We start from the raw sequence: 25927 nt of genomic DNA, 5'->3' as shown, positions 1-25927 counted from the left end.
TTCAGCAGGCTGCCCAGCACGCACCCTAAGGCATTGTTCCTCCAATTGCAAACATTCTTTGCTCAAATACAGAAAAATTGTCACTTCACTTTGTTTGCATCCAATTTACCAAGCTGGTCTGATTGTTCTCTTAGTTTCTTTGTAATTCACTGTTCTAAGCCTTATGCTGTCTACAAATTTCAGTAGCTAAGTTATATGCTTACGTATACTGAGTGCCATGTTTACCTTGTTTATTGTTGTAGTTACAGCAGCCAAATTATCTAATGATACCATGTCAGATGCTTTGTGGAAATCCATTATACCAACCTTTTCTTTAAACAAATGAGTCAGTGATCTTACTGAGATCAAATCAGTTTGATTGTGCTTATTTTCAGTAACCTCATGCTGCTTAGCCTCTGGTATGTTTGCCTTTTTCAATTCCTTTATCCAGTTATCATAAAATAGGTGCTCTTAGGTACTCATGGAGTGGTTTCTATTCCAGATGAACGCTGAACAATAAATGCTAGAGTTAAACTTTTCCAGCTAAGTTATGACTGGATCGCTTAATTTGAAGAATGATTGTTCTGCTTACTCATTTGTTTTAGGTAAATCCATTGCTTGAAGCTTTTGGTAATGCCCAGACTGCGATGAATGACAACAGCAGCCGCTTTGGAAAATACATACAGCTGCGTTTCCATAAAAATACAGGTAAAGTCAAGGGCAGTTACTAGTTTGGGGGATGATTAGGCACTGGAGGGAGTGAACTGAATAGCCAGGGCTTGTAGGGAGTGAAATTTTGACACCCAGTGGGTAGGGCATGCAGTTAAATAAAATCTAAGAGCAACCACAGCTGTAGGATGAGGCCTGGGCTTGGACAGTGTGGGAGTACAGCAAGGATACGGGGGTGACAGTGGAGGGGAAATATCAGTAATACTTGCAGTGCCAGAAGCATTGGTTGCTGCTAAAGGAGGTGAGCATGCATCTGTAAGATGATCAGAAGCATGGAGAAGCCCATTTCCAGGGTGCTGGGCAGCCTAGGGGGTGCTGCACATGAGAGTTGTTTTAGACAATTCCATGCTTCTATCACCAAGTAAGAGATGCAGGACAGCTCAGTCAGCTTCATGTCTCCAGGTGCAGAGTTTACCCTGTCACCTTCTTGTGTGCAGTTCAAGGTGCAAAGCTGAGTGAGTACCTGTTGGAGAAGTCTCGGGTAGTGCAACAAGATGCTGGGGAGAGGAATTTCCACATCTTCTACTACATGTTTGCTGGACTGTCTTCAGAGGAAAAGGAGATATATGGGCTGTTGGATCCTTCACTTTACAGGTACTTCAAAGACAGACCCTAGTTTAGTCCTTGTGATGTAGGGTGGAGGGGAAAGCACTATAATAGAGCCTGTGCCTCTGCCCTGTGGCTCTATCTTTGGAGCCTGGTACAGGTTAACAAGTGAGTGGAAGCTGGAGTGGGATCTGAATGGAACCACACAAAGAGATCTTACGGCTCATCATGGAAGCTGGGAGGTCTGGAGTCTCTACTACATTACTTTGGAAATTTCTTTCCCTTTCATGTGTCCCCTGTTGCTGATCTGCTTTGTTTCCTTGGGGTAGGACTGACTTGCTGTGCTGATTGTGTGACGGTTTTGTATGGGGTATACACTTTCTCAGGTACGTAAGCGGACGATTTGGTACACAGGACACAGCTCAGCGCTGGAAGCACAAATACAAAGAGGTGTGCAATGCCCTTGACATGGTGGGCTTCCAGGAACAGGTCAGTTCTGAGGTTGTTTAATTTCCATCTGTGCTTCCTGCAGGCACAACGTTTTGCTGTTTTGAGGCTCAGTCCTATTTCTCTCCTCTCTGGATTTTCCATGTTGCTTCCAAACCACCTGAGTCTGTCAGGCTTTGTTCAGGGCCTTTTCCCACAGGCTGCCTGTGCCTTTTCCTCATCTCTCCAACTTCTGGGGCCTCCGTGTTGTATAATTTACATGCTGATAGGTTTTCAGTCACGTTTCTGTTATGTTATAGGAGCAAGTGGACATGCAGGCTATCTTAGCTGGTGTGTTGTCTCTGGGAAATGTGACCTTTGAGCCTGAGGAAAGCAATGGGTCTGCAAAAGTGAGTGAAGCCTCCCGGGGATGGCTGAAGGTTGCAGCGGTGAGTCACAAGCCAGGCTGACAGAAACCTTATGGGTATGATGCTGGTTCCCACTGCCAGTGTTAACTGCAGGAGCTGCTCCTGCCAGAGGTGGCAGAGGATGTTTCTGCCTCAGAGTATGAAGGCTTCTGAAGAACAAGGAGGGTTGGGTTTTTTTCCAGAAATGCACACTATGACCCCATGACTGCATTTGCGTTCGCTGTTCATTCCCAAAGAGACAGTTCCCAGCTTCTATTTCGTGTGTGTCTAGAACCAGTGTCTTGCATACAGTGATATCGTGCATGCCTTGTTGACTTCTTACCAGCTTTTTAAAATCAGATATTGTATGTTAGTAAGTGTGATGATGCCTTGGAGGAATTCAGGTGTGCAGTATCTGAACTCTAGTGTTTTCAACAGATTTTGTCCAAAGATACTACCTTAACTACTGTAACTTTTGTTGTTTATCCAGAATTAAACCTTATACTCTTTCACATGAAATTATCACAGATCAAGAAGTATATATTCCCCAGGACCATCCCATTTTTATTATATGGATGGATACATTGTCCTGCTTTGTTAGCAACACAGAACAAAAAATGTTAATGTTTTTCTGCATTTTTTATGTCTTTTTATTTTGACCTATTTGAAATCCCAGCACCCTTGGCTTTTGGTTTCACTCCCATCTCTTTGCCTGTTTCCCTCCTACACCATACCTGAGAAATCCACCTACATCTGTTCTGTAGCCAACTTCTTAAAGTCTGCTCTTGTTTTTTGCCCACAGGAGGGGAATTCCTGTTAGAGCAATCACTGAGGGGTTCAGTTGCATCTTGAGTTCACTTTGTTTCCTGTCTCTTGTGGGTTCTTCTGACTCTGATGTCTGCTGAAGCTCAGACATCTCAGCACCTCCACAGTCGCCTCTGTGTGGTGCTGTTCAGTCTGTTCAGTAAGTCATTAAACCTCTCAGCAGCGGCTGGCAGGGCTCCCAGAGAAGGTGAAAGGAGGCAGCAATGGAAAAGAAAACCAGAAAGTATTTCAAATAGAGCACAAAAGTGAGCTTGGTGTCTGCAGGGATAGCGCAGATCTCGGAGCCCACATCTGACTCCAGAGGTATAAGATGTTAATAGCAATACTTATTTTACAGTGGAGCTCAAACCTTGACTCATGACCCTGTTATACAGGGTGCTGGACAGATGCAAGGACCTGCAGTCCCCGCAAGTATAAGGGTTTACCATTGACTGTCCACATTTATTTTCTCTCTCCCAGGGTCAGTTTGGAGTCCAAGAAGATGAACTGTTAAAATGCCTTATTTGTACAATGTCTGTGACCCGAGGTGAACAGATTCAGCGTTTTCACACCCAGCAGCAAGCAGAAGGTAAGGGACATAATGAATTGCAGATGTGCTGGTTAGAAAGACTGACCTGTATCTGATGGAAGGGTATTCCCACACATGTGCAACTTATTTGGAACAAAGATGTCTATCTCTGTCCCTTCATTCCTCTTGCACAGAGACAAGTATGTCAATGTTTATCTGTTTAGTCTCCTACTGTCTTGTAGGACCATGAAGGCTGCTTTTGTTTAATCTTCAGGAGACTACAGACATTAAATGTGAAACCAAGGAATCAGCTTTGCTTTCTCCCTCAGTCCAGCCTAGAAGGAAACTGTAGGTATTGGAGCAAAAGTGGGGAAGGCTCTTGTTGCAGAGTACTGGCAGTGTGCAGAGCGTTAGGCAGCAGATGGAGAAATAACAGAATCAATGAGATAGCACAAAGTCAGGCATAGAGTGACATGAAAGGGGAGTATATCAAAGTAGCAAGCACAAGGTGTTATGTTTTCTTTCAATACTAAAATAATCCAAGAAAATTTGCACAGAAAGGTTCAGTTAAAAAAAAAAACAGACTTCAAAAATAAATTTAAAAAGCATGAAATCCCAGGAATTCTAGACTGTTGCTTAAAATAAATGAAATTAAAAACTGAAAATGGGGATTTAGCTAGTTTCCCAAATGTCTTCTCTTGCATCTCTCTAGACATACATCTCCTATCATGCAGTAGGTCACACTGATTTGGTCTCCTTCTTCTTAGAATGTCAGCAAGTTTCCCATCAGTTGCATCCTTGTCTTGCCCACAGCACTTAAGCAGTTGTCAGCTGTGGGCTAAAAGTAACAGAACCCTTCAATTTTCCAAGTACAATTTGGAGCCTCTTGCTTGGTTTAGCAGTGGGAGGGATCCATACTCACTAGACCTGCAGAGGGAAAGGCAAGTCTCTGGGTAGTCTAAAAAGTGGGTGGACTTTTTTGGAAAGGAAATTTCACATTTTAGATCATCTCACAATTTCCCTAGTATGCCATATCTGATTTTGTAGAAAGATTGTGAGGATCTTGGAATGGAAGAGCTCTTTTTGAGATAACAGAGGGCAGGGACACTCAGGCAGATACCTAATGTTTATCTGATCTTTAAAATAGCTTCATAAACCACTAGAATTTTTTTCTAGAGGTGGATGTATTGAGCCAGCTTGTGTGCTGTTTTCTGCTCTCCTTTGGCGTCCTTCAGTGAGCTGCTGTTGTTCTTTCTGTGCAGATGCTCGGGACTCCATTGCAAAGGTGGCTTATGGACGAGTATTTGGCTGGATTGTTTGCAAGATCAATGAGCTGTTGGCTGAGAATGTGGATTCTGAGGTGGAATTGAGGGAGATAGGTGAGTTCTCCCTGCCTTGTTCTGTCCTCAGATGTGCATCCCTCAGCCACGATGAGGAAAAGGCGCAGTATGAGGTTTTGCAGAGATTGCATGCAGGCATCCATTATCAAAGGCATGATCATGTTGGAGATACTAGTCAGCAGCATGAAGTCTGTAGGCCCCTAGCCAGCTCTGAATGGCTGGTTGGTTTGAAGCAACTGTGAGGGTTTAGTCCTGGGGCACTGGCTTTGCAGAGGAGCCAGTGATGTGAGCAGGGCTTCTCCTAACTAGCTCTCCAAGCAGAGTTATGGGAGAGAGGCTGCTGGTGACTTGTATGGGGTTTCCCTGTGCCACAAGAGCTGGGTGATGGGAGATTTAGTTATGTGTTGAGATAATCAGCTGTGGATGGTCTGCAGGCTCCATGATGTGCTCATCTTCCTTCTTTTAGGCATCTTGGATATTTTTGGTTTTGAAAACTTTGCAGTGAATCGTTTCGAACAGTTTTGCATAAACTTGGCCAATGAGCAGCTGCAGCACTTCTTCAACCATGTAAGTCTGCTGTGGGTGATCTCACCTTGTGTGGCAGAGAAAGCAGAGCACTGATCTACCTGGTATATGTAGGAGTGCTTGTGGGAAAAACAGGTCTATTACCTAGAAGGACAGAAATGATCTTCAGTGAAGCAGGGTAGAGAGCAGCAACCTTCTCTTCTGTAGCTGGGGGTCCACTGAGGCAGGGAAGGGAAAAATAGAAGGGTCAAATAGTGGCCAAAGCAAAGCTGGCAGAGCAGGCACACTTATGCTCTGAGAAGTGTTCATGCTTTATGCACCAGCATCAGTGAGTGACAGGCTCACGGATGAGCATACAGAACAGCAGTTCCATCTTGGGCTGCTCATGCTATATGTGAGAGAGCCACACATCTGTCCTCTGTTCAGGGCAGGAAGGAAGATGTTCAGGGTTGTCTAGCCAAGGCTACTGGGTGCTCTAACCCCTTTTTAATCTGTTTTAGCACATTTTCCAACTGGAGCAGGCTGCTTATAAGGAAGAAGATCTGCCTTGGGAGACTATCACATTCAACAATAATGAACCTGTTCTGGTGAGTGAGAGGACTCATGGGAGGCAATGGACCTGGGAAGAACCTCTTCAAAGGGTGGCATAGGTGAGAGTGGATGCCCTGTACTGCTTTAGATTTGTATAATGTGTCTGCTTTCCCACAGGATCTGCTCCTGGCTAAGCCGCTTGGACTCCTGTCCCTTCTGGATGAGCAAAGTGCTTTCCCACAGGTATGCATGAGTTAAGGGGCAGAGAAAATAATACGGGGGAATGTAGCATTGAATATCTGAGTAGCAAGGAGAGCTCTTTCGTTGGAGTGTGACTTTAAAGAGCAGGATGAACAGAGGTGTCACCATGTGTGACTGATGAGACAGGACAGCCGTATCAGGAACAGTCTAATGCCATTGGCATTCCTATGAAGAGTCAAGAAGTGCAGCACAAAACTGTTGCACAGCCAAGGACTTCCAGCACTTTGTTTTCATTCAGTGTGCCCTCATCAGGTCTCTGTTGCAGCCTTACCATTTGATTATGAAATCTGCTTTCTTGCAGGCAACTGATAAAACGTTTGTGGATAAACTAAACAGCAGCTTCAAGGGGAACTTACACTTCCAGCCAGGCCGAGGCCGTGTTTTAGCCTTCAGCATCATTCACTATGCTGGGAAAGTACGTACTGTTTGCAGCAAGAATTCTGTTGTAATGTGTGTAGAAAGGGGAATATGTGTGACAGATAAGGCTTTATGTGAAGGAGTGTATGGTCTGATGATGATAGTTACAGAAGTGATGTGTTCCCAGGGAGCTGCCTTTCTAGGATTCCCTGGGATTTCAGTAGAAAGTATAGGAAGAGAGGATCCCTGAGGGAAGTGGAGCTACCTCTGGGAAGCATCGTTTATTAAAAGTGTCTTCTGTATTCATCATCATTCTATTGGAGCTCTAGTCCTAAAATAATCCTTTATAAAATAAAAGCCTTGCATCCACTGCACAGCACCAAAGGACAGTCTAAAGGCTTTACCTTTATGTATTGCTCTATTGGGTTCTAGAGCAGCCACTATTTTATTGCAAACACTGAGGAACACAGTGAGAGCAGCAACTAATTAATATTTTGAAAGTGGAGGCACTTATTTATACCTTCAGTGGTATCTAAACAGTTTGAGGCTTAGGATTATTGCATGTTAACCTTACTTCCACCATTCTGAAAGAATTGGCTCAAGTATGTTGAATTGATTTGAGATGATTTTTGGAGCAGAGACAGACTTGACAATTCAGGGCATTGTAATATGCAATTTAGTAATCTAGTCTCACCATTGTTGACTAAGTTATTACTTGTGACATTCTTCATTACAAAAATTAACACCTAATACAGAAAGGAGAGTGGCAAGCTGGAGATGAGAAAGGAAGGGAGCAAGAGAAACAAGGGGATGCATGACAACAGGATGGAAGCCTATTCAAAGGGGAGGAGGGGGAGAGCAAGGAAAAGAATTGAAGCATGGATGAAAAGTAAATGAAACTTCGTAGTCAAGGAAAAGAGAACAAGAAGAGGTGGATGTCTCAGTGTTACGCTGCACTCCTGTTGTTCTCATGCCTCAGTGCCATCCGCAGGCTTTTATTCATCAGGATTTGCATCTGAATGGGGTGCATATGCTTTTACAAAATTCACTTGTGAGCCAGTGTATAGAATTCACTTGCAATCCACTGTACATTCAGTTTAACAGTTGCTCCTGGCAAGCTGTGGAGGTGGCTTTCACAGCACGCCTGTAAGCACTGCTGGCTTTAGTGACTTGCTGCCCTTTTTTCTAGGTACAGTATACTGCCAAAGGCTTTCTAGAGAAGAACAGAGACACCTTGCCAGCCAATGTTCGTGGGCTCTTCGTCAACAGCATCACCCCCTTGCTTAGTGTCCTGTTCAAAGGCAAGTCTTTCTGCTGTGATAGAGCATCCCACATGAATCAAGGATGATCTTGACAAGAGCTGTCTGGGAATGAGGCTTGTGTGCTAGGAACATGTTTCACAGCTGGCAGCCTCAGGAAAGCTGCAGAAGTCTAGAAATGAAGTTGGACAAGGTCATAGCTTCTAGCCATTCACTGAAAACAGTGCAGTAAAGCCACAATGGCTGTAGAGATTATCCTTTTCAAACACTTCTCTTTTTTTTTTCTTTTTTTTCTTTTTTTTTTTCTTTTTTTTCAGGTAAACTTTCTGAAAAACTTTGAGGTCATGCATTGTTTCTTCCCCACCATTACACTCCTTTTTTCCATTTATTGATAAGGCCTCAGAGCCTCTAAGGCTTCTATGAATGTAAACATTTAAAGAGCAGTGAGGTGGATGCGTCTTGGAATTTGTCTGGCTGAACACAGTGCTTCTGGTGCAAATTTTCTTTTTCCTGTTCATGCCACTTTTTGGGTTTTACAAGTAACTGTTTAATTTCTATTCTCCACTGTGATTTGCAGCTTTTCTGCCCAGGAGTATCTTTCTTCATTATCACTTCCATACTGTTACTGAAGATACTTAGTCTAGTCCCAAATCTTTGGAAGTTCATAAGCAGCAAAGATAACCTGTTCTCAGATTGGTTGTCCGGTCCTGGCCAACTGGCTCTAGGTGGTCCTGCTGATCAAAGGGGTTGGCCCAGATGACCTCCACAGGTCCCTTTCTACCTCAACCATTCTGTGATTCTGAGACCATTGCACTAAGGGAGGGCAAGACTGTCATTAGATCCTTCAGTAAATTCAACTTCCCTGAATTTTTCATCTTGTCACTGAAATTAATTTTCAGCTATCTGATTTTATATAACCTGCTGTATTGACTGCTGTAGGTAAGCTTCCCATTTGCTATCTGTACTTCTTTTTCTGCACTGTTAGATGGCTGCTGATGATACTCCGTTTGAGGGTCATGGAAGGTTGTTCAATTACCTGATTGCCTTGTCTTCTCAGTGGCAGTAAATAATACTGCCTGCATTGTATGCTTCATACATTTGCATTTTCTTCTCCCTTTCTTTAGCTCTTTCCTGGTATTTCCACATGGTGAAACCTAATGCCCTGTTTGTGATTCAGTATTTGTAGGGAGACTTGTGTGTGACATGAGGTTTGAATGTTTAGACTGGCTGATTGTGAGCAAAGGTACAAAAATAACTGCTGTCTCTATTCTTCCAGCCACTATCTCCAGGACAGGGACACTGATGCCTCATGTGAAAGCCAAGGTATTGCACTTCAGGTCCACATGGCAATTGATAAATGATGGCATAGTTACTTGACATTTATTGTTTGAGAAACTGGCTCAAAATGAGGGCAGACAGATATCAGTTGAAACTAAGAGCAGATAGCAATCTCTCTTTCGTTTTTTACTGGGCTTTCTGCTTGCTTCTGCTGATATGTTTAACTTGTAATCCCCCTCCTGAAATCCATTCTCTCTCCTTTTTGCCATCTGCCTTCTAGCAGAACTCTGTAGACGGCAATCAAGCACTTGTTCTAGGGGTGATCTTCTGTTTGGGTCTGGTTTCAGGTCACAGTAGAAGCAGACAACAAGTTTAACAGCACACGAAAACAGTCTGCCGGCGCTCAGTTCCGGGTAAGGTATCACTGCCCTGTAGTACTCCTTGACATGAGTGATATTTTTGTCAGAGCTTCCAGGCTGCTGAGCGTACTTAAAGCATCCATCATGCAGCAGGGCTTTTTCTGGGTGCCAGGTACAGCTGATCAGGGTGGAACTGACCACAGAAAGGGCCTGGGAAGTTGCTGTGGGGTGGGAAAACAGCTCTTGCTGCAGGATACTGCACACAGGGCTCTGGCAGTGCTTTGAGTTGCTGCACTGTTGATCTTCCCTTGCTCTCACCAGCATTCTCTGATGGTGCTCATGGAGAGGATGTATTCTGCCAACCCGCACTTTGTGCGCTGTATAAAGCCCAACAGCCAGAAGGAGCCGGGTGTGATGGACAGCCAGGTGGTTCTGCAGCAGGTGAGGAAAAGCTGTCCCCTTTACAGGTACTTCTGCCACATCTTAGCTGGGAGGGCAGACCCCACCAAAAGGCTGTAGAGATAGTGGGAAGCTGAGTCTCACCTCAGCAGAGTAGGCATCCTTTTTATGCATGCAAAGTTTCTGAGTACTTGGTTATTTTTGTGATGCAGACTGCTAAGTCCAGGTTTTGCAATCTTAGTTCTCTCCCATTTCTTTTTCATGAATGCAGTGAGATCTGCTTGTCAGGCACTGAGACTCACTTTTGCATCTCCTGAATGGGGACAGAGAGTTCTCCAGAAAAAAATGATACTTCCCAGATGAGCCTGTTCTCACCTATCAGCCAGGGCAACTCTGAATAGGAGCCAAGATGGGATTGCTTTGATAGAAGCTGAAATATGCTGATATGACTGTCTTTGAATATTTTGTCAGGTCTGAGACCTACACACTTTAAAGAATACTGAAACTTATTAGAAGAGTTCAGAAAGCTCTGTGGCTTGTTTAATATATATATAAAAAATTGTAGGATTAAAAGGGAAGTTCATCCGTGTCTCAGAGTACTTCTATGTCCAGATTTGGAAGTAAAAGGCTGTCCTCTGAGGGATAGAGGCAAAGCAGTACCCATGGAAGGTGAAGTTATTTTAAGTCATTGGTTTTTATGGTTTCCAGCTTTTAACTGAGAGTGGTTAATCATCAGAGTTACAGGATGTGATAAAATCGGTCTTTAACCAAAGAAGCATTTTCAGAAGGAAACTTCTTCAGTTTGAACTAGAGAAGTTTAGTGCTGAATGAAGGCATTTCTGTCCACACAGGAACAAGCCGATGACCTAATGACCTGTTTCTGTTTGTTTCTCTGATCCTCTTTGTGGTGCGGCTTCAGCTCCGGTACAATGGACTGCTGGAGACAATCCGTATCCGAAGAGATGGTTTCTCCTGGAGACCCTCGTTTGAGGAATGTGCTGAAAGGTTGGTAAAAACTTCTGACAGTTCCTTGTTAGATATTGTTAGGGAAGCAACCCCAGTAACCAGATATGGGCGAGGAGTGAAACAGCCTTTTCAAAGTTCACGTGCCTGAGATCATGGGTTTGTTTGCTGTAGGAGGCTGAGTGGGAATGACAGTGATTTATTATTGTTTGCTGTGTCATGGATCAGTCAGCACATCAAGGATGTAGCTCTTACCTCGCTGTATTGGTTTGTTTTTCACAGATACGGAATTCTTCTAGTTAAACCAGATGTTCCCCTCACAAAAGAAAGGTAGGAACCCTTCCTTTGTTAAGTACAATCCAGTTTGTTCTTCAGAGAGTATTGCTTTCAGAGTAGCATAGCAAACTGAGTAAAAGGAACAAAGTGAGGATGAGTTTTTGTGGTGATGGGGAACGCATATCCCTAGGCAAGGACAGTTAGTGTTTAAAAAGCGTTTGATACAATGATGAATTGAATCTTTCTTGAACTACTATGTAGAAATTCAATTGCTATAAAGCCTTGCTATCCTGTGGAAGAAAAACTACTAGTGTACTCAGTTTAGGGAGTCAAAATAACAACCAAAGGCGTCCACTGAAATTAGTAAGGTGGAGGCCAGCACAGTTGCCAGGTGCTTCTCTGGGCTTTTTTCTGGTGGTCTCATGGGAGAAGACAACGATAAAGACCATGCTGAACAAGCCAATAGCACAAAGTGTCTCTCAGTCTGGAGAGATGTTTCTGGTCCAAGAGTTTTTAATGTGTACAGGTATAATATACCCTTAGCGCTTTCAGAACCTGACACAGAAATGTCCCTCCTACTCTACAGTTTTACCTTGTCAGCTTTTTCCTTCCTACATCTAGGGCAACAACTCTCCACCTCCTCTTCTCCACTTTCCCAGTCCCTCCCTCCTGCCATGGTCAGCTGTGATTGATAGTGAGAACAAAGCATGTAATGCAGCCAGCTGAGGGGGATTTTTAAGTCTTTTAAGGAAAGGATTTGAATGTTCTCCTGGAAGAATCCTCTCCTGGCAGTAGCTCCTCCAGCCTTCACAGTGCTTCCTTGAAGTCACTGACCATTCTGAATTAGTAAGAACTGCAAAATCAAATGAGGTCAAGGGAGAATCTCACAGATGAGAGGGAGATGATGGTAAACAGGCAGCACGTTGTGTTTTCAGACAGAAAAATCATTTGAGAAAAGAACCACTGTGGATATAGATTTTGGCACAGTGAAAATTGACTGAGATAGAAGGGAAAAACAGTTCTGCTTTGCTATGTGAGATATTAGCAAAAAGTGTCACTATGATTTCACAGTCTGGATTGGCAGGAAGAGAGAGGAAGCTGTCTTTATGGTGCAGCTAGAATACTGCTTTCAGTTCTAAGTGTTAGGGAATCTTTCCGAGTGACCCAAATTTTATCTATGGAGTCTGCAAAATGAAACTGGAGTTGAAAAACAGGCTTTCTCCCAGAACTGTTGTTGTGCTGACCTTGCAACTTTTATGTGCTCCAAGGAGCTGGGAAACGAAATGAAGAAGAACAGTTCTTAGAATAAAATAGGATCTGCAGAATTGCCTCCCAGGGAGCAGAAGGAAATCTGCCTCTGGGCACCCCTTTGCTGATGTTCCCAAATGTGATCCTAGCTGTTCCTGACGGAGTGCTACAGATTGACAGCCAGTTACTGGATGTGACAGGGGACAGAAAATGTAATGCAGAATTGTTGAGACACTTTCTCCCACTTTATGCGCTTTATGGTGCATTTTTTCAGGTGGAAAATTTCAGGTGGAAAATTATATATTTCACTCTTTATTTTTCTTTCAGCTGCTTGGAGATACTGCAAAGTACAGAGCTGACAGGCTGGATATGTGGGTAGGTGTAGATCACTGTTGCTGGGAGAAGGGGGCCTGGCAGAAACTTCATACATGTAGACTGTTACTTTATTCTTTTCAGGGAGAACTTTATGGCTATTGGAAAGGCCTGCAGGATGATGGGTCCAAGCTTAGACAGTGTTTCTCACTGCTTCTTTCTCTCCCCAACTTCACAGAAAGTCACGACTCTTCTTTAAGTATTGGCACCAAGAACAGCTGGCAAAGTGTGTGGAGCGACTGGAAAGAGCAGCAGTTGTCATACAGAAAGGTGAGCACGGGGGCAGGGGAGTCCCTCAACTCCGATGTCAGACCCAGGGCAAGGAAAAACTTCTCCAGTCCCTGCTCCACCATTGCACCTTTCCATATGACAGAAAGGCAGGCCTGGCGTCATCTCCATGTCAAGGCCCTGTGAAGTCAGAGTGCTTATTGTAGATGCCCACCTCCTTAGTGCTCATCCTCAAGAGGGGAGAGCCATCAGACAGCATGAGCCTTGGAAAGGGAAAACATGTGCCCAGGACAGCTGAACTGCTCAGGGCAAGTGTATGATTTGTCTGTGTCCCAAGGTCTGGCTAACCATCCTCTGGAGTCAGGGCTTGTTTATTAGAGATGTTGAACTGAGGAGTGGGAAAAGATAAGTGAAGCAGATCCCATTCCTACTTTCAGAGAATAGGCATCCCCTTAGGCAGAAGGGAATGAAGTTTTGGGTTGCTTTGGGTTGGGGTTTTGACTTCCTTTCCAGGTAGCATCTGGTCTGGCAGCCTCTTTTTCCAGAGCAGGCATTGTAGGCAGTTTGGTACTTTCCTCTGCAGGGGTTCTGAGAGGACTGCGCTCCCAGGATAAGGAGGCTGTGATCCTGCCTGGTCTCTCTGTTGTACTTCTATATGGGTTGTTGCACTGCTGAAGCATCTGAGCAGCTTCCAGCTATGCACCATACAGTATGACAAACATCAGACTGTCACATGCTGTGCCTTGTTATCATCCCTGAGGAAGATGTGTGGGTAGTGGGAAATGAGAGGGTGCAGCTTTAAGGTTCATGTGCTTTAGAACCTAATAGAGTAGGTGGGATAATGCAATGTCTATAATGGTCCTGATGAACCCTGTGGTGGCTGTTTATGGAAGAGGTTTTCTTGTGGGCTGACATATCAAGGAAATCCCATCACCTTCATAGTGTCTCAAGGGTACCAGGGAGGTTGATGGTTAACAGAGGTCCTTCTATGAGACTTTGGTTTTTAGCTATTCAGTGTCTTAGGATTAGAGATGAGATCTTAGATCTATAATGTGATTTTTTAAGTTCGTAATTTGGCAGTTTAGAGAGTAGAAGACAGTTCTCACATGATTTTGACTGCCTGCTCACGGTAGAGTTTGCACTGGTCTTTAGTAATGTGATTCAAGTGTTGAGGGCTTTGCACTGGATGAAGGAATATCACCTGGTGTGCTTCCCCCGGGGAGTGGCAAAGGCATGAACAGCATTTTTTTTTTCTAACAACAGCTTTTCTCTGAACAGTTTTCAGGGGATTCAAGTGCAGGAAGAGTTACCTAAAACTGGTGGCTGAGCTGAGAGCTAAGGCACAGCAGCTACAGGAAGAGGCAGAGAGGGAAAGAAGCCGGCAGCTGGCTTTGGAAGCAAAGGCCCAGAGTGAGTTGCTCCCTCTCCTGCCCCATGCATGGCCACTCATGCAGTCATCACCTTGAAGTGCTCTAAGCTCCAGGTTATGATGGCCTGCCCTCTGCTCTCCTGGAGCTGGGACTCCATCAGTGCAGTGGGCAGTGAGGTGCCAACGCTTCTGCTGTGTGAAAGTGTGGATTCTCTGTGGGGAGCAGAAGCAGCTTGGTGAAAGTCATTTGCCAAGCCATGTCTCCCATATACTCCATGCAGCAGAGCCTTTTCCTATCCTGGGCACATGGAGGATGGATCTCATGGGTCATGAATGCTAGTTTTCATCTACTTCTTTCCTCTTGTTGCAGAAAGAATCTCCTTTCCAGTCCCCAAGCCACGAAAGAGGTGCCCTCAGTCTTGTCCCCATTATTCTGATAAGCCACCACAGCCGCCAGTGCCACGGCCACGCAGCAAACTAACAGAGGTGATACTGGCTCTGCTTGGGGCCCCTTAGCCAGGTGTGCTGGTTCCCTGCTCCTTCTACCTTCTGCATGCGCATGTTCTCCTGGATATGCCTCAGGAGAACAAGTCCCATTCTTGTTATGGGACATGAGTTCTTTCCTATTGCGGTTAGTTAAAAAAGTGTGGTCAGGACCTTTGAGGAGCTAAGAGCAACATTGATAGTTTGCAACTGCTCTTGTCTTCAGGGACTTGGGAAAGAGATCACTACCAAAGTGATCCCATCAGAGGTCCCCTGCCTTTGACCTTGCTGTCATGCCCATTTTCCCTGTCTCCCCACTTTCAGTCGACTCCTTTTGATAACTTCTTGGACCCTTCTGCACCTCGACCTGTTCTGGGAACAGAGGAACAGACTGGAGAAGAGGCAGAAATGAGGAAACTCAAGAGAGGAGCAACGCTTCGCTGGTTCAAAGAGACACAGGCCCAGAAGGTCATGCAGGATGATGGAGCCTTTCCAAGCTGGCTGTATGGGATGATCAGCCGGAGGTGAGTATGCTGGACACAGTGGCTGCAGCTTGGGCTGTGGCAGGCAGGCAGAAGCTGCTGTGTCCTTAGGAGGACTGCATAGGTTGGATTTGCCAGGATTTGTCTCCTTAAAGAGTGGGAGTGATCTGCATAACTTTTCACTTCCAGGCTGTGAGCCTCAAACCCTTAGAGGCTTGGAGGTCCCAGTCACAGGTTGCAAATTCTGAAATTTTGCATAGATCCAGGGAAAGATTGTGGTAACTCATAGGAAATAAGTCTCCTGTGGGTTCCTAGGTACAGATCCCACGCAGGGAAGGGAAGCTTGCAAAGTGTGTGAAGAGGAAATACACACATGAATTTACCCTATAAATTCATCTCTCAGTTTAGGTCAGAAGGAGGCCTCAGTTGACAGCAGGAGAATACAGAATTCAGTGGCCAGGTTGGATGGGGCTTGGAGCAACCTGGTCTAGTGGAAGGCATCCCTGCCCGTGGCAGGGGGTCGGAACTAGATGTGTCTTCTTTAAGGTCCCTTCCAACCCAAACCATTCTATGACTATGAAAAAAAGTGTTAAGAGGGGCTTTAGTGAGTAACCAATAGCAAGATTCCTTCAAAGCCCCCAGATATGGGAAAATGAAGGGGTTTTTTTTGTATCTTTGCCCGTCTGAGAGGGGTGCAGCATAGGTGGAATTTACATCCCCTTAGGCAGAGAGAGATATCCACAAAGCCCTACTTTTTTATGGAGTTGTTTACAAGACTGTGAACTCTTAAGCTTTTTCAGGAAAACCTTTATTTAAATGCTTGAAAGTTTGCTACTGGTTATGCCTCACACTTCACTCACTTGACTGAGCCAAGCACTACTTTCCAAGCAGTGTGATAATCAGAGAAATGCTGATTATGCCTGTGACTGGGTAGGAGCAAGGCAGCGCAGTTAGGTGGATGTCAGAATTTCTGGCTACAGTCACCCCTATATGCAGCCTCCCCTTATGCAGCACTAATCTATAGTGCTGCATGCCTGCTAGCTAACAGGGTCCCTTACTTGGTGGGGCTTGTGTGGGGCCATTGTGCCAAGGGTGCCTGTAATTTGAACACCCTTAGCATCTTGTTCCATAGCAACTTTTTTTTGTTAAAGCTGCAAGTCTCCTTCATTCTTATTAGATCATAATTTACTGGATTTTTTCATCTTATCAGTATGAACATTACTTGGAGACTGTGGTAGTCATAACAGGTCAGCTGAATAAAGGACACTACAGTAGCTGAAAAGTCCCTGATCACTGCATTTTATCTTTTTTAAAATAATTATCAAGGCCTCCACTTGCGTTAATGCCTTTTGTCTGCAGACCCAAGAATGCAGGAGAAAAACAAGTGCCTGAAAGAAAAATTTTTTGAATTCAAATATAGGCTAGCCATGAGCACTTCGTGATGAAGGACGTAGCAGATCCTTCACAAAAACGTTGAAGATTAGACACATTCGAACTGGTGCTTGCTGTTGCTGGATTTGAGTCTCCATGTAGCAGTGTAAGCTCAGCCTCATGTAACAAAGCAGCCAGAGCAATCCCAAATTGCACTGGAGATTTGCAGTCACTTTTAGCCTGGAGCAAGGCACATGACAAGCACAAAGCTGTGCTTTGTTAGGCAAAGAGGGGGAAGTCCTCCTTCCAGCAGGAAGTTTTAGAGAGCCAAAGTGGTGTAATCCAAGTTGGTGGTTTTCCAAGGCACTAGGCTTACCTTGCACTGAGCACCACTACCCCACAGCATCCTGACTTCTTCCATCAGCCCTGGAGCATAGGAAATACACATGTGCACATCCTCATCATCACAGTGATGCTCTGTAATGTTACTCTGTGCTGGAAAGTGGCTGTTGCAGTAGTTGGACTGCTGGAGCAGGTTTGGAGCAGCCCTGCTTGGAGGGTTTAGCTGAGAAGGTTTTAGCTAGAAGGTTTTGGTTGAGAGTAATGTGCCTCCTCAGCCTGCTGATGCCTTCCACCACCACCAAGCCTGGGGAAACCTAGGAACCTGTTCCAAGCTGGCAGATGCTGCCCTCCGTGTGGACTGGGAGCACCAGCACAGTAGCATGGGAGGTAGGATGGGAATCCCTGCGCAGAGGCAGCTGCTCACTGTCTGCTGAAAATATCTTTTCTGCTCCCAGGGAAGCCGAAAACCTGCTGATTGACAAGCCTTTGGGTTGCTTCCTTGTTCGGATCAGCCAGAGCCGACCAGGCTACACCTTGACATACAGGTAGGTAATGAGCCTTGCACAGAAGGCTGAGGGGAGACCCTGTTGCTCTCTACAACTACCTGGAAGGAGGTGAGAATTGGACTCTTCTCCCAGATAAAATGTGATAGGACAGGAGGTAATGGTCTCAAGCTGTGCCAGGAGAGGTTTAGAATGGATATTAGGTTGAATTTCTTCACTGACAGAGATGCAGTTGTTAAGCACTGCAGCAGGCTCCCCAGGGCAGTGGTGGAGTCACCATCCCTGAAGGTATTTAAAGACATGTAGATGCAGCACTTAGTGACATGGTTTAGTGGTGGACGTGGCAGTGTTGGGTTAATGGGGGGACTTGATTATCTTAAAGGTCTCTTCCAACGTAAATGATTCTATGAAGCAGGGTTGTGTGTGGCTGGAGGAGATAACCTCCTCTGCAGAGGAGTTCAGTGAGGATGATGCTCAGGCTCTCCCATTGAGGGTGCCTTAGACAATTTGAAGTAGCAGACAGCATGCTGTGGAGTCTGCCTCTTTCCAAAAACAAGATGTGTAGGGTGGGATGCTGCAGCTCCAGGGGTGCAGGTCCTGCTTAGTCTGTGCTGTATGGCTGAGTGGGCAAACCAGGTTGGAGGAAGCATTGATTGAAGCAGAGGAGATGACTGTAAAGCAGGGCCTCCTGAGGAGGCAGAGTGCTACAAGAGCATGGGCTTTGTACAGCCTCAGGCAAGGGCTAGGGCAGAGTTGTAATGTGGACAACAGGCATGGGAGCAGTACAATGTGCTGGGGTTTGGATCTGTCTGCTTTGGTTCTCCTGTCACTGACTCTGGAGGAGCTGCTGTTCCTCCAGCCCCTACTACCACAGCACGTGACACTCCAGCATAGTGCATCTCCTGCACCTTTGTGATATTTGTTATTGTGCCTCCTGATCACATCTAGCCTCTTGAGACAAGTGCAGAAAGGAATAACTGGGTCCTGGATAGACCTTGTGGCTTTTGCTATAATTATTTCTGTCTGCTTGTCTCCCTAGGGGTGAGGACCGCTGCAGACACTACCTGATTGAGATGCAGCCCAATGCACGCTATGTCATCCTGGGGGAAGACCGGGCTCATGCCTCACTCACCAAACTGGTTCAGTATCACCAGACTGTGGGCATCCAGCCCTTCATGGAAAAACTGACTGTTCCCTGTGGGCAGGTGAATGCTGAAGATCTGCGGCTGGAAAATGGGGCATGGATTGTGCCCTGAGCAAATAGAGTCACTGTGGCAGCGTCTCTCTTTTGTGTTCCCATTGTGGGGTGTTCCATTCTGGTCAAGGCTTGGCCTCTTCTGCATGTACCAGGAAACACTGTTAGCTGGGCACTGGGGACTCTTGGGGTGGGGGAGAGGCCCTGAAGGGTGGATGATGCCCCCTGAATGTCAGCAGTGGGCACACTGTGTATTCCTCTTGGTTGCGCTGTTCTGGGGGTGTGAAGGGTATTCAAGCCACTGCTGAATCCACTCTTCCTTCTCTCAGAAAAGTAGCGAGAGTTTGGATTATGAAGATCTGGAGTCCCTCACACTGAGCCACACAACAGTCAAGGGAGAGACCCCTCCAGAGGAGCAGCCCTGCCCCTCCAGGTCTTCCACCAGCAGGCCTGCTCTGCAGTCAGGAGCAGCCGCAGCTCTCAAAAGCATGTGGTTCAGGAGGACTAAGAATTGCCCAAAACAGAGCTTTGATGAGAGCAGGACAAAGCCAAGCTCAGGCAAGGAGAAAGGCAGTGAACGAGCCTTCCCTCGCCTTCACTCTTCCATACGCCTGGTGATGCAGGAAATCCAGCAGGTGAGCTGGGGAATATCCTCTGCCATGGCACCCATGATGACCCTGGGACACGTGGAGCTGCCCTGCCCATGGGCAGGAAAGAGAAGGCTCCCACAAGTAGTCCTCGCTTTCCCAGCTCTGGGTCACAGGTTTTGCTTGGTGGTCTTGGGATCAGGACACTGTTCATTGGAAGTGAAAGGCTGGGAGAGACCTTGGGAGAGGCTTGCTGAGATGTCCAAAAAAAAAAAGTGCACAATGGAAGGGCATGTGATGTGGCCAGCATCCCAGTCACTGCTTCCCTGAAGCTTTCTCTTTGCTTCTCACTGCAGTTGTCTTCCCCTTCCTTGAACACCTCTGTACGGAAGTGCAATGGAGCTCTTTGCATGGAGGATGTAGACCCCAAGTGACACGGTAAGAGGAACCAGCACATGGGAGGGCAGACAGCAGTTGCAGCTTCCCTGGGAAATGGAGGAGCAAAGGGGTTCTTCCCTTCCTGCTCCACCTGGAGCGTCTTTTGGCCACCAACTACCTGGAAATAGAGTAGGAATAACAAAGGGCAGCAGCCAGTTTCCATGCTGGGACTGCAAAGAGACCAGGAAAAATGGAAAAGATGAGTGTAAGGTTGGGTTCCCAGCACCTGTGGTGCACCGTGTACTTGCAGTACAGTAATGAGCCTGCTGGAGGGAGCTCACCCTTTGTTAAGGGGCCTGGGACTGGAAGAACAAGTACTGTCAGAAGGCCTACTGCACACTACAGTAGTCAGCTGCCCTGGCTTAACATTGTGGTGAGAGGCATGTATCAGAACTGTGTGCTGGGCAGAGAGCCCTGGGGCTAGGAAGCAGAGGCAATGAGCCAAAGATAAGGCAGTGAGGACTTTAAACAAGGTCTCAGCAGCTGGAAACACAGCTGGCTACTGAGGCTGTAATGTTATAGGAGTGCACAGAGTGGGCCAAGAGGGGCCTTCTGACACAGTTGGTGTTAACTGTCTGAAGCATCTGGTGGATGCACAACTCCCCTGTGCAGTCAGTGTGTAAATCCCCGTCCCATTCAGTTGCTAAAGGCAGGAGGAAGCAGTGGTGGTGCTGTTGTATACCTCTGGAAAAATCTGGAATTGTGTCAGCTGGGGGTGGAGAGGTACAGATCATGCTGTTGGCTGCAGACCCACTGTGGGGTTAGCACCAAGATTGCTGAGTTCGCTGCATGTTTTCATTCCAAGGAATTCATGTTGGAGCAAACTTTTTAGCTGGGACTTGTCTCGCCTTCCTTTTGATGGCTGAGAAAATCCTCTCCCTGAAGCGTTTGACTCAATTGCTTCATTCCTGTTCGTGGGTATTGATGTACCCAGAGGATGCCCCTTGTGTCTGAGGTTAGGCAGAAGAAAGGCAAACCGTGTGGGATAACTGCAAGCACATAATACTGGGATTGCTGAGTGGAGCCCTCCTTTTATGTCTTCCACTGAGTTGTGTTTCTTGACTTCCTTGCAGGTCAAAGAGGCTCAGCCCTATCCTCTTCTGGTGCTGCTGGGCCTTGCCTATCTAGGTGAACATATCCAGACATACAGCAGCCTTTTTTCTTTCTTTTTGGTTTATTTTCTGCACCCAGCTGTCCCTGTGCCTTTAGACAGGACTGCTGCAGAAATTAACTTTCATCAGCACTCAGCTGGTCTCAGTGGCTGAGGCTGCAGTATCCAGACCAGCCTTATCCTGACAGAGGGGAGAGAATGGGAACAATCACACTCTGCAGAGATTCCAGTGCCTGACAGTCTGCATGTCAATACTTCATTGTGCCTGGAGACCCCTTGCCTTGCACTGTTAATAGTCACAAACTGGACAACTATCTGTTTTCTTACAGATACCTGTACTGATTTCCTACCTCTTAAAGTCCACTGGCTCTGATTCAGTCTTGTGTGTCTTCTGTTCTGGGTGGCAAGGGAAGCTGGGCTTGGAATGTAATAAATGAAACTGATGTGTCATTTTTGTTGAATACAGGAGCTTGGACAAGGGGCAAGAAGATATTTCGGCTGAGGCAGTTTCCTGCTCTTGTATCAGTGTGCTGGCACACTGCTCCCCAGTCCCTAGCCAAAGCTCAAGTCAGGAGTCACTAGTTCTTGTTCATCCTGGTTGGAATCACTACAAGTCTGGGCGGGACAACATGCTACTTTATGCTGAGGGTAGAATCACAGAATCGTAGTATCAACTGGGTCGGAAGGAACTTTAAGATCATCAAGTCCAAACATTACAGCCATTCCCTCAGTAATGCCAAGGCCACCACTAACCCATGTCACTGAGGGCTTGTCTACAGCCCTCACACATGAACACATCCAGGGACGGTGACTCCAGCACTGCCCTGGGCAGCCTGTTCCAAGGCCTGAGCACCCTCTCTGTGAAGAAATTGTTCTTAATATCCAGTTTAAACCTCCCCTGGTGCAGCTTGTTAGCTGGGAGAAGAGACCAACCTCACCTCACTGCAACGTCCTTTCAGGTAGTTGTAGAGAGCGATAATGTCCTTCCTGAGCCTTTTCTTCAGACTAAACCAGAAGGCTTGGACCATACACGACTGTGCCACTTAATACGTATTTTCTAAATAACTTATTTATCTAAATAGGCATACTTTTAAAATACATCTCTTTTCTTTCTATAAGGAGAAGCTCAGCATTTCCTTTGTTTCTGTTACCTGCAGTTAGCTCAGCCACAGACTACAAATGGAGGAGAATGGCTAACACATTTCTGAAGGTAGACATAGGGTTGTGTGAGGTGTCTCACTGGGGAAGCTGAAGGCTCATGGGCCAGTAATCCCAGTGTACAGTGCTCTCTTCCCACAGCAGTCTCATCTACCTGTGTACCCTGTGGTGAGAGCTCCCCTGTACGTCCTGTGCTGAGCTCCCTCTGCCTCAGCGCTTCCCTGGCACATCCCTCTGCACTGCTCAGTCCAGGGCATGAGCTAGCACTGTGGCCAGAGAGGGTTAATAATGTGATGCAGGATGCTTGTGGCCATGTCTCAGCACTGCCTTTAACCGTGGGGGTATTTCCCTTCCCCTGTGCTCTCTGGAGCAGTGGTGCTGAGCTGCCCTGGATCACAGGGCAGCACTGCTGGGCACCAGACAGGGAACCAGTGGCTGTTCTAGCCTGATGTCCAGACTCTCCAGCACTGCCTTGCAGTGTTAACACACCCTTCTCTTCCTAGTGCTGGCTTTTGGCAGCTGCTTTGAGGTTGTTCAGGACAGAACCAGTCCAGGCAGTCAAAGTCTGCTGTTTGCAGTCTTCCTGGCCAAGGCTAGAGCCATTTTGCTGGGCAGCCCTGGCCTTGGTGCCAGCGTTCTCCTTGGCTTCCTCCACCAGTGGGCAGCTGGAAAGCCTGCTTTCTGGGTACCATGTAGAACCACTTCATGGCCAAAACATTTCTAAGAACTCACTAATGTTCGTATGAGAAATGCATTTTAGTAACGGGGCTGCTCTGTAACTATTTCCTGGCTCCTGTGCTACAGAGCATGCTGTAAGCCCAGGGCAGAGGCCCAGCTGCAAAACACTGTTTGCTCCTGTAGCCTGGCTGGGTTAATGCTGAACCAAGGAAGATGGTGAAGAGCTTTCCACCAGCAGCTGCCTCCAGTACCTTCAGCTCCTGGTGACACTGGGGGAAGCGATACCAGGGGAGGTTCAGGACACTTCTCTGGTATGCATGGATGGCACATCCCCTGGCAAGCGGACAATCACAGGTTTTTGCCTCTGATTTAGTGGGTGGAAAGTAGAATTGCAGTGTGGACAGCCAGGAGCCTGGCATGAACCCAGGCAGCACGCCTGGACTGGCAGGTCAGGTTTCTGCTGCTGCTTCTGCTCTTGCTGTGACATGGCAAGAGGGAACCAAGGCAAGAGAAGCTGTTTAAACGAGGTTATGCAGCACGGGAGGCACTGGCATGATTTCTGCAAGGTTCTGCATTAGCAAACTCTAAATGCTTTGCCTCTATGCAAGGTCTAGCCAAGCTTCCGGATAGCAGTCTAGCTAGTCATGGGGAGAAATGCACACCAGCAATGCAGAAAAGCTGAGAGAAGAGCTGGGAATACAATACGCAGCTGAAGAATAAAGTGCACATTTAACATCTCTGGCGTAGTCTTTGTCTGCTTCCAACTCATGGAGAAAGTCAGGCACTAGAGCTTCAAACTCGTGTGAAACCATGAGTCATGCTAAGAATTTCTTTCATCTTCTCCCTGAAAACTCTCTCTCCTATGAAGACATGCTGGGGTTGATCAGCCTGGAGAAGAGAAGGTTCCAGGTGGACCTTAGAGCAGCTTCCAGTGCCTAAAGAGGGGTACAGGAAATCTGGAGAGGCTTTATACACGGGCAGGTAGTGACAGGACAATGGGAAATGGCATTAAACCAGCAGAGGAAAGATTTGGATCAGATGCTGTGAAGAAGCTCTTCCCTGTGAGGGTGCTGAGGCGCTGGCACAGGGTGCCCAGAGAAGCTGTGGCTGCCCCATCCCTGGCAGTGTTCAAGGCCAGGTTGGACACAGGGACTTGGAGCAACCTGCTCTAGTGGAAAGTGTCCCTGCCCATGGCAGGGGGTTGGTGCTGGATGAGCATTAAGGACCCTTCCAAAACAAACCATTCTAGGATTCCATGGTATGATTCTCCATTGAAGAGGAGCAGCTACATAAGCAGTCCTACATCATTTCCTACAGTGGCAGCTTGCCTTAGGGCACTCAGAAAGTTATCTGAGCAAAAGCATAGATCAAACTGTGTAAGCCAGAGTGGGAAGACCGTTTGTGTTATGTTATAGTTCAGCTTGTGCGTGATGAACTGAACTGGGTGTACTCATATAAAAGGCAAATATGAGGCTGTATCAGGCTGTGTGAGCAGGGGCAGCACCCAGAAAAGGGCCTGGCAGCCCACAGATCCAGAACACTGCATTTTGTGCCCCGTGGGATTTCTGCTGAGCTCAGAGCAGAAGGCTAGGAAGAGAAGCCCAGGTGTGGGGAGCTGGGCAGAGCCAGCAGCCAGGAAGGCAGGAAGTGAGAAGGATCTGCAACCCACAGAATTGGAAGTGCTGGAGGTACCTCTGGGCTTGGAGGCTAGGGAGGACACTCATTTCACAATCTGTGCCTTCCTACTCTCAACATCATCCCTATGCCTAGTGCTTCAATACATCCTTTAGACACCTTCCCTAACTTGTCTCCCTGTTTTTGCAGCAGGGTTTTGTGTCCCTTTCTCATCTCTGTCTGTGCTTTACATGTGAACAATCCTGGCTGCAAACATTTAGGCTAATCACCTCTAGGCTAAGAGCTGCTCCAGACCAGTCTCATTCTGTCTGAACCGAAGCTCTGCTTGCCTTTGGCCCATGAGGTATCTGGCCAGCAATTCCACATCAGGCTGGCTAAACCAGAAATCTTCATTCTTTTTTCCTTCCATTCCCAACTCTTCCTGTTCTCCTTTTTTCCCAGCTCTGTTTTTTTCTCTCCTTTCCCGAGTCTGGCCATCATCTTTGTTGTCGACTTGAGGTTTAGGAACATGAACCTGTGACCCTAGCACTTATATGGCCTTTAATCTCTTTTTTATCTCTTCTCGCAGAACAGCAGCCCTTGTGTTGTTTGCTTTCTTCCTGGGCAACACTATGGTGTATGTTGACATGTTTCCTTCCCTAAATGTGTTTTAAAGACCTATTTGGCCCTCAGCCCGAACAAGGCTCTCCACACTGCTCCTAGCCTCACTCCAGCCTCTGTCAAGTGACTGGAGTGGTGTAACATCATCTCTGAAGTATGGACTTTTCCCATCTTCCAGTTAACTTTGTCATCCACGCCAAATACTTGCATAGTGTGTCATTGTTTTGGGGCAACATGTAGGACAGGCTGCTCGCCCAGGGCTTTGCTTATTGACTTGCTCATCCTGGTGCATCACAAGAGCATAGAAAGTACTGTGTGAGATGTAGGAGTCAAACCAGCACAAGATCCAGGCTGTGAAGGTGACCAGTGGAATATGCTTACAGCACATTGATGAGTATTGTAGGCATAAAGCCATGCTTCCTCTGTTAGATGTTTTGAGCAATACTTGGTTTAGACTTAGTCTGACCAAAGTATCCTTCTGTCTTGCAATCCTTGCTGGGTTGCTTTTCCATAAAAGTGTCTTATTGCTTTTGATCCATTCTAGGTTATTTTGCCTCCATAGCAACCCTGGGCAAGTAAGTCCCCAGCCCTAAGATGCATAGTGAAGAAGTACTTAAATTTGTTTGGTTTTTAACCCGTCGTTATTTAACCAATATGCCCTTGTTTCCATGCTATAAAACATTACAAATAACTGTTTCCAAAACACTTCACTCACTGCACATCATTTTATGTAATTCAGTTTCTCTCTTCGGCTTGTCTTCTCAGTTCCTATGCATTTAATTTTCCTTTTCCCCTTTTCAGTTCTTCTTCACACCACTGTATCCCCTTTGAGAGAGAAGGGAGAAGACACAGAGCCAGGCCCCAGGCCACTTCCCTGCATGGGGATAATTGGTCTGAACTCTCATTTTGTGCAGGTAGAGCTTCTCCTTGTAAATTGCATTTACCAACACTGACTTTAATTTGTCATTTTATCATCCAGCCATTCACTGTGAGATCTTTCTCAGACTCTGCAGTGGGTGCTCACTCATTACACTGCATACCTCAGCCTCTCCAACCATTGTCCATTCTCTATCTTCTGCCTTGTTACTAACCATGGGAATAAGCGTGTTGTGGAGAAGAGCAACTAGGCACATTTGGTGTGGCACCTTGCTGAAAGTGT

At 46.4% G+C, this 25927-nt stretch overlaps 1 protein-coding gene across 1 annotated transcript in view; it reads left to right on the top strand.

Moving 5' to 3' along the window:
* Positions 1 to 19196, top strand: part of LOC104406487 (unconventional myosin-VIIa-like) — a gene marked incomplete at both ends in the record, with an annotated part of 21413 nt that extends 2217 nt beyond the window's left edge. Inside the window, 18 exons of the mRNA XM_010015472.1 lie at positions 585 to 687; positions 1146 to 1302; positions 1641 to 1743; positions 2001 to 2129; positions 3372 to 3480; positions 4683 to 4799; positions 5227 to 5327; positions 5786 to 5872; positions 5994 to 6059; positions 6379 to 6492; positions 7624 to 7735; positions 8970 to 9016; positions 9319 to 9384; positions 9652 to 9771; positions 14993 to 15192; positions 17319 to 17408; positions 18406 to 18571; positions 18891 to 19196. Coding sequence (XP_010013774.1) covers positions 585 to 687; positions 1146 to 1302; positions 1641 to 1743; positions 2001 to 2129; positions 3372 to 3480; positions 4683 to 4799; positions 5227 to 5327; positions 5786 to 5872; positions 5994 to 6059; positions 6379 to 6492; positions 7624 to 7735; positions 8970 to 9016; positions 9319 to 9384; positions 9652 to 9771; positions 14993 to 15192; positions 17319 to 17408; positions 18406 to 18571; positions 18891 to 19196 — 2193 coding nt within the window. The remainder of the gene's footprint in view (positions 1 to 584; positions 688 to 1145; positions 1303 to 1640; positions 1744 to 2000; positions 2130 to 3371; positions 3481 to 4682; positions 4800 to 5226; positions 5328 to 5785; positions 5873 to 5993; positions 6060 to 6378; positions 6493 to 7623; positions 7736 to 8969; positions 9017 to 9318; positions 9385 to 9651; positions 9772 to 14992; positions 15193 to 17318; positions 17409 to 18405; positions 18572 to 18890) is intronic.
* Positions 19197 to 25927: the final 6731 nt, after the last annotated feature.

This window comes from Nestor notabilis, unplaced genomic scaffold (genome assembly GCF_000696875.1).
Source record: "Nestor notabilis isolate BGI_N333 unplaced genomic scaffold, ASM69687v1 scaffold8665, whole genome shotgun sequence".
Lineage (NCBI taxonomy): Eukaryota > Metazoa > Chordata > Aves > Psittaciformes > Psittacidae > Nestor > Nestor notabilis.
Note: the sequence above shows the minus strand (reverse complement) of the source record. Positions and strands in the feature narration are given on the sequence as shown.